An 8,190-nucleotide genomic window follows, 5' to 3' on the forward strand; every position below is an offset into this window, starting at 1 on the left:
GGGTTTAATGATGATCTAAAAGTACTGTATTTCTACATGCTCAACCAGCAGCTTATCTTTATCTGAAAAGACCCCACAACACCTAACCAATGCCAAATGAGCAACGTGCTTGCCATGGTTGAGCAGTGGTGCTGCAAACGTACCTGTGGGCAAGGAGGGGATGTTTGCAGCTGGGGGAGATCCTGGCACAGAGGAGGATACTGTAAGGGATGCTTTTGAGTCTGTGTCCCCAAATCTTTGTGCACATGTTCTGTAGAGAAATGAGATTCTTTTGGAAGTAGAACAATGCAAGGAGCTTTTCTTTTGCAGCTAAAGTAGCCAAGCTGAGGAGCTGGTGATGGAAATGGGGATTGGTGACTTGCTGGATGTTGTTTTTGAAAAGGATAATTGCTTTGTGTCTCCTCACCTTCTGCATCCACTTCTGCTTCTAGCTGATGACTTCAGTTCCCAAGATAACCTCGACGACCCAGAAGCGGGTGGCTGGGATGCCACTCTTGTTGCAGAAGAGGAGGAGGAATTCTTTGAACTGCAGATTGTGAAGCATCATGACACTGAGGTAAGCAGAGATACAGACTAGTGTATTTAGATTAGGAGGTTTTTAGTTGTTCTCTTTATATACTCAGATGTGACAATAATGCAGCAAAAGTGCCATGCAAAGGATACAACACTTCTTATGACTGACTTTGTGTTTTCAAGGAATATTTGCTAGGAGTGTAACCATGATTTTGAAAAAAACTTAAGTATCTTCTTTGATCTAAACCCAAGCATTACAAAAGCTTGAGATTCTGTGTTTAAAAGAACAAAAAAAACCCCAAAAAACTCAAACCCTAAGTACATTAGATTGAGGAAGCCCCCAGCTGAAAACCCAAACAGTCTTAGCTCTTCCTGCCACTTTTACCTCCCTACACTCCATTTTACCACATATCTCACAGTTTTATGACTTAACAGTTGTTAGTTTGTAATTTAGGTTATTAAGTTTAGAATCTCTGATTTATTTATTTTTTTTTACCTTCAATTTTTGCTCCTTACTCTGAAACTTATTTCCTCTTGTATTTCTAGAGGGGCTCTATTCCTGATGGTTTTGGTAGTTTTTTTGTTTTGATTTGGTTTTAAAGCCTAGAAAGATGACTACGAGGCCATTTTTCTCATGGCTTGAAGATGAGACCATTTAAATCTTCACTAATACTTATATTTTAATATTCAAGAAGGAAAAATTCCAACTTCTGCTGTATTCCTAGAAATGTTTCAATGAAGTTATTTCTCAGGTACAGACAGAAGAGTTTATGTGGTGTGATGGAAGATTTTCACTGCAATCTCTGTTGCTTTCTGATTTATCTTAATAAATTAGGCCAAATAGTCCTGTCATTCTGTATGTTTTATAATTTATTTGCAACAATCCTGGATATTCAAAGATCTGGTTTTTTTTCAAGCGGAAATGTTGCAGAGTTTGAGCAAGTTGGCATTTTTAATCCCCACGTCTTCAGGTGGCAAACTAATCTTGATTTTTAAATGGCCTCTTCTAAAGTGCAGGGATTTTTCTTCGTAGGGAGTGAAACGGAGAAACCGACTCTCAAAATTTATGTATTATGTATTTTTGTTAATTATGCTTAATTAATTACAGTTAATTATACACCTAATTATGCTTATTAGAGGATACATTTTTTTTTTTTCCTTTGCAGGTGAAAGCAGAGGCCTCGTGGGATTCCACAGTCCACGACTGTATCCAGCTCAGCAAAGGAACAGCAGCAGATGAGAGGGTGTATCTCATTGTGAGAGCCACTGTCCAGCTCAGCCACCCTGCAGACATGCAGCTGGTGCTCCGCAAGCGCATCTGCGTTAACGTGTATGGCAGACAGGTACATCCCCTCCAGCCCTTCACTCTGCCTCGTGTTTATCACTGCTGGGAGAGGGGAAGGCTCTGACTCGTGCAATATGCTGCTCCTGTGACTCTGGTTTTCTTGTATCTGCCTCCATCTCTGCCTGAATGGAAGCGCCGTATCAATGCCGTGCATCGAGGCTTTAAGCTGCCCAGTAATTTTCATGGTATCTTTTATACTGTGAATGGTAATACAGCTTTTTTTTTAAAGCCTCAGTGGCAGCTGAGTTTGAGAGATTCAGTATTATTTGTATTCACTACAAAGTGCTTTTTTCTCTGTCACTGGAAACAGTAGAAAGAGTTAACTTCTCATGAGCTTGGAGTTCGTGCTTTGCAAAAGCTCTGCAAAAACCCCTCTTGTTTCCCTGCTCCTGTAGTATGTTCACACATGACTTCTGACTGTTTCTATTTATGCATCTGGATATTTAGAGATAAACTAGCCAGAGTTGGAGCAGTGGTCCCCTGCTGTAATTTGTCAAAGTTAATCACTCTTGGTATCCTATGTTTTCCAGTTGGCTTGTGCTCTTGTGATAATGCATAGGTGAGAGCAGGGTGTTTGGTGAACAGAAAGCAGAAGGTTGTCATTCCATTTGCAGCATCATGTCTTGAAAAACAGTTAATTCTTGAGAAGGGTGGTTAGAGAGTGTTTGTTCAGCATTGTCTCACAATCCAGCTTCCCCTGGCAGTGATAATGACAAAGCAGAAAGCCCGAATTGTTATTCTGTTTGCACATCTGTAGTTAAAATCTGAAGCAAGAGCAGAAGAGCTGTGGTCACACCCAGAAACCCTGTAGGCAACTCTAAACTGCTTTTAGTGCTAGGAACAGAACTACAGTTCTTGGTGCTTCAATCAGGCAAAAGCTTTTTCTCAATAATCACAATTGTGTTAAGTCTTCATCAATTCTGTTCTCTACAGGTTTAGTCAATGATGTTTTTTACTTTAATTTGAGACAGGATCTTTGGCTTTCTTACTAGGTTTGTGAAAATCCCTGTCAATAACCTTTCCAGTCTCGGCAGCATCTTCGAATGACTCATCTCTGCATTAATTCAACAGTCCAGTTCTTAACCCCGCAAGGCGCCAACTCAGCATAAACAATGACCATGCCCCTTAAATCATCCTTCATAACGATCTCTCTGGTCAAGAATTTAATGTCTGGACTTGTCAATATTCAAGACGAGTCACCTACCAAAAAAAAAACCCCACCTCCAGAACTAGCAGATGCTTTGTGTGCTGGTTAGGCGGTCACCTTGCAGTGGAGGAAGTTAAGCCTCTCTCTGTATCTGAAATACAGACAAGTGATTTCTCTCCAAGCTAAAATATTTGACTCTTATGTATTTATTGGCTCGTCTTTTGGGTTTGGACTTATTTCATTGTAAACTATACTTACTGAAGCTGAAATATGTTAAACCATATTTTCCCCTTTTTTGCCTCCCCACAGGGTTTTGCACAGAGTTTCCTCCGAAGAATGTCTCCCCGAAGTTCCATTCCTGGCTGTGGTGTCACTTTTGAGATAGTCTCAAATATTCCAGAGGTGAATAAGAAATCAGAGTATCTGAAATTGGCCAAGAGCCTCTTAACTTTCTGATCTTTCCTTTATTTTGAGCGTGCTCTTGCTGCTGCAAGCATAAACTATGGTTCTGGTAAAAGATGGAGCATATTCCTTTACATCCTGTGACTTAGCAGCAACCTATGACTTACCAGTGTCACTATGTATTTTATTGAGAGAGCATCTGTTTGCTCAGGTCTTTGAAGGAACATTTCCAAGGAAGAGAAAAAGGGGCAAGTGAAGATGGGTAGGTGAAGTGCCTGATGTAGGGAACATGAGAATATGTAAAAAACAACAAAGTGGCTTTTTCTCAGTAATGTCTTCATGCCACTCTCGATTCCTGAGCGTGTTCATAGTTAGATGCTAATCCTTTCCTTCCAAACAGATGCTCTATCAGAGCTCTTGTAAAAACATTAACACATGAAGAGCAGGAGTCAGATTGCTGCCTGACTCTGTCTTTTATGCTCTGCTGTGTATTTAGCACTCTGTGTTGAACTGTTTCTCAAGAAATGCTCTACTTTTATTTTTTTTTCTTGCAAATCACTAGAAATTGTGTTTTCCTCACAGGGTAGGTAGTCCCCTGAATAAGTTTGAGCACTTTTTAATTACTAAATATGTGCACGTAGCCCTTTTCCTAATCAGTGGTACTGTCTCACTCTGGACTCTCAAAAGCAAAACCCAAAAGAACAATACCCATGTGTAGCTTGAGCTGTCTGTGGCAGTGGTAGGGGCACACATGCAGTTGGCATGGCATGAGTTCCCTCAGTGTAACGAGGCTTAGATTTAGAAACCTCCATCAAGGCATCTCAAGCTGTCCATGAGCTTCAGGGAGAACAATCTTGAATCTGTCCTGCACATTTTAAAAATGTGGGTGTTTTCAGGACTAATGTGGGAGGTTTTAAAAGGAGAGAACAGGCTGCCAAGAGAGGTTGTGGAGCCTCCTTCTCAGGAGAGATTCCAAACCTGCCTGGACACCATCCTGGGCACCCTGCTCTGTGTGAAGCTGCTTCAGCATGGGGGTTGGACGAGTTGATCTGAAGAACTCCCTTCCAACCCCCACCGTGCTGGGATTCTGTGATTCTATAATTTCTTTTCCTCTTCCTAGGATGCTCAAGGAGCTGAAGAGCGGGAGGCACTTGCCAGGATGGCAGCAAACGTTGAAGATGCAGCTTCAGCTGACTCTGAAGCCTACATTGAGAAGTACCTGCGGAGCGTGCTGGCCGTGGAGAACATTCTCACCCTGGACCGCCTGCGCCAGGTCTGCTTTTAAGGCAGTAGGAGACAGCAGAGGAGACTTCCTGAGAACACTGTATGGCCATGCAAATGTTCTCATAAGTGCATACAATGGCTAACAAACCAAAAACACCACTTCAGTGCATACCTCAGCCTCACAAAGTGTGCGTGTGGCAAACATCCAAGGGAGCAAACCTCTCCACAGAGATGTTCTCACTCAGCTACCTGCAGGGTGGGAGCTTTATATTAAATGCACTGTTATGGGATCCTTGGTTTGTTTTTCAGACCAGGCATTGCTCATTAGGGTTCAGAAAAAGGAGCAGTGTGGCATTAGCTTTTGCTTTCTGAAGCTTGGGCTTTGGCAATAGTTCCTGAAGTTGCTAGTAGAATTCTTGTCTTTGCTCCTTTTCTACCTTGAAGTACCCAAACCCTTCCTGTCAACAAATAAGACATCGATTGGGTTAATCTTAAGTATGGTAACTTGATCTGTTTACCAAGAAAAATACAGGAGAGAGAAACATCTATTGAAAATTGTTCTTCTGGGTATAAATTATGCAAGCACAAAAGAAAGTTATGCAGAAGAAGCTGGAGTATGTGCCTGCCCACTGTAAATTAATGGTGAAGTGTGATGCACTCCAAGGATTGAAAGCCAGCTCCTTGTCATATCTAATTAGTTTAAAGGATTAAAATAGAAGCTCAGCTGGGACAAATAGGTAGTCTTAGTCTTCACATCTGTAGCAGTCATCCCCTAGAATCAGAACTAGCTGTAAAATCCTACATGTGCCCATCAGCAGTATGGTAGATGTCCAGGTTTATCCACTCCTGCACTTCTGGCTGTGTTAATGTGCAGGTCTGAGACTGAAGCAGACTTTACAGCCAGGAGCCTGTGCAGTATGACTGTTGGGAAACAGTTGTCGTGTATAGGCAAAGCCATCCTGTGGTTCTTGGAGCTTGGATTCTTGCACAATAAGCCTATTTGCTTTGTTTTGCTTCTGTGTGATTGGCAGGAAGTCACTGTCAAAGAGCAGCTGATGGGCAAAGGAAAACTCTGCCGCAGGAGCCTGAGCTCCCCCAACGTCAACCGGGTGAGTGTCCCACTGGCACCTGCAGCACCAGGCGTTCAGCCACAGGTCCCCCTGATGCCAGCCTCTTGGACTAGAGGAATAAATTCCCTTCTCTTTGTCTGTGCTCTTTGTGAGCATGTGAATCACAAAGTGGAGACCAAACCTGTGCGTATTCGTGCTTTGTCGTGCAGATGGGTGTGCTTGGAAGCACCCCCATGAATCCATAAGCATAAAAAGAACCTCAGCACTTGGGGGTTGGACTAGATGACCTTTAAAGGTCACTTCCAACCCAAACCAGTCTGTGATTCTGTGATTTTTTTCTTCCTGAACACTGGAGGTTTTTTCATTTAGCTATCAAATTGAAGACTTCTTTTTTATTTTTCTTTTTCTGTAGAAGATTTGAAAGCAACTTAAATGTATTTACTGAACTTAAACTTCTTAACAGTGTGAGTTTTCTCTTGTCCAAAATTTGGAGAGCAATATTTTGGTAGAACTGGTAATCAAACTTGCCAAATTCTGACTCCTTCCAGGGAGTCCACCTTTCATCTCTTGGATTTCAGTTCTGCTTTAACCACAAAACTATTCCTTTCCACCCTTCCTTGTGCTTGTTGAGAGGCATATTTAGTAGTTTTTCAAGGTTTTGTTAAGAAATAATTCTGCTTGTCTTAACTATTTCAGCTTTCTGCAAGCCGCCAAGATTTAGCACCCCCATATAACCTGAGTAGTAACAGGGTAAGTATCTGAGTAAATCTTATCTAAGTAAATATTCTGTAGAAAAAAGGTAGCTACAGTGACTACATTAAGCCAGTTAAAGGGTGTTTAAGTGGGAAACATCTGTCTCTGACCTTCAGAGGGGAACCAGCAGTTTTAAGCTCACAGCGGGAGATAATTCAGCCCATTACACTCCTTAAAAACAATGGTATGGATCAAAAGTATTTCTTTAAAAAGAACAAGGTTAAATTAAACTGATTTTCCAGATCCTAGGTAAACTGAAGGGTCTTCTGATAGATCCTCTGCCCAGCGAGCGTGGAGTCATTTTAAAAGGGAGAAGCTTGTGGTGACAAGGCATTTTAATGCATAATGCAGTTGCACAGAATAATAGAATTTTGATGTAGTGCTCTGGGATTGGTTACTAAATCTGCTACATCTGATCCATGTAGAGAATGCTAAAATATGTGCAGGTGATAAAGTGCTTAGAGCAACTTCTTTTTGGAGAGAATTGTGGGATGTTTCAAGACTGTAGGTTTTTAAAGTAAAAATTAAAGGCCAGAGTTCTTAATGATTTCTGTTTTTCTCCTCCCTTCCCCTCGATGATTTCTCTCATTGCATGTTTCAGAGTTTAAAGGTCCCAGCAGAGGTAATGCATTAGGTCCACCTAATGAGTGGGATAATAATTTTATCTCACTATAAAGTTTCTTTTGCTCACTTAAATGCTTCTACTTCCTGCTTTGAAGCTGCTGCTCGTGGTGTCTCCTTCGCATAGCACACAGCAAATGAGTTTTTCCATTGAAAAGCTGTCATCAGTGCAGTGTGAAACTGCTCCAGATGAGAGAAGTTTCTCCTTCTTGGGTGCATCTTATGGTTTGTTACAGAGCTGGAGCTATTTAATGGCATTTCTCACAGTTCTTTGGACAGGGTGAAGTTATTTCCTTCCAACCCCTAACATTCTGGGATTCTGTGATTTCAGAAATGGCCCCATCTCAAATTAAAAAAAAAAAAAAAAGGTAGGCATGAAAGCAAGTAAATATGTGCCAGTCATGTGTACATCAGGCTGGAGATGAGATAAGCCTTGAGAATTTCTCCCAAAGCTTTCTCAGGCTTTATTGCTTCAGCTAGCTCAGTGTTAACAACTCTTGATGCCTATGAAAGAATGATTTTAAATTAACACTGGGCCAATGGAAAACATGTTCCTCCTCAGTAATACCTAAATGCTCTCAGAGGAATGACTGTCCCCTCAGCTGTACCAAGCTCTGGCTGGTTGGTAGTTGGTTTGCATGGGGTTCTGCAGCCTTTCTCCAGGGCTGCTGTGGCTGCTGACAGACAGAGTGTGGGGCTGGGGTTGTGTTGCTTCCCTCCTTGCCTGCAGCACACTTCCTTCCAAGGCACTTGTTCCTCAGGACGTGGTGGGTGCAGACTCCTGGAAATCTCTGGGTTCAGTCTGGGTCAGACTCTGTAGAGAGGTGAACGGTGGAGGGCTGGAGCCCCTCTGCTGGGGGGCCAGGCTGAGAGGGTTGGGATTGTCCAAATTTTATTTTCCTGGTGGAAAAGGAGCTGGGGGGGTTGGTGGGTAGCTGACTGACCATGTGGCACCAGTGCCACAAGTGGCCAAGAAGGCCACCAGCATCCTGGCCTGGATCAGAAACAGTGTGACCAGCAGGAGCAGGGAGGGGATGGAGCCCTTTGACTCAGCACTGGTGAGACTGAACCTTGAGTGCTGTGTCCAGGTTGGGGCACCCCAGGATAAAAAGGAC

The 8,190-nt window shown here is 42.5% G+C and overlaps 1 protein-coding gene across 1 annotated transcript in view; it reads left to right on the forward strand.

The window, feature by feature from the left end:
- KIF13B (kinesin family member 13B) overlaps nucleotides 1-8,190 on the forward strand; it is a gene marked incomplete at both ends in the record, with an annotated part of 60,300 nt that overhangs the window by 44,161 nt on the left and 7,949 nt on the right. Inside the window, 7 exons of the mRNA XM_008938664.1 lie at nucleotides 432-556; nucleotides 1,680-1,856; nucleotides 3,315-3,407; nucleotides 4,528-4,680; nucleotides 5,663-5,740; nucleotides 6,398-6,451; nucleotides 7,056-7,076. Of these exons, the coding sequence (XP_008936912.1) occupies nucleotides 432-556; nucleotides 1,680-1,856; nucleotides 3,315-3,407; nucleotides 4,528-4,680; nucleotides 5,663-5,740; nucleotides 6,398-6,451; nucleotides 7,056-7,076 (701 nt within the window). The remainder of the gene's footprint in view (nucleotides 1-431; nucleotides 557-1,679; nucleotides 1,857-3,314; nucleotides 3,408-4,527; nucleotides 4,681-5,662; nucleotides 5,741-6,397; nucleotides 6,452-7,055; nucleotides 7,077-8,190) is intronic.

The sequence above is a fragment of the Merops nubicus genome, unplaced genomic scaffold, assembly GCF_000691845.1.
Source record: "Merops nubicus isolate BGI_N331 unplaced genomic scaffold, ASM69184v1 scaffold3224, whole genome shotgun sequence".
Lineage (NCBI taxonomy): Eukaryota > Metazoa > Chordata > Aves > Coraciiformes > Meropidae > Merops > Merops nubicus.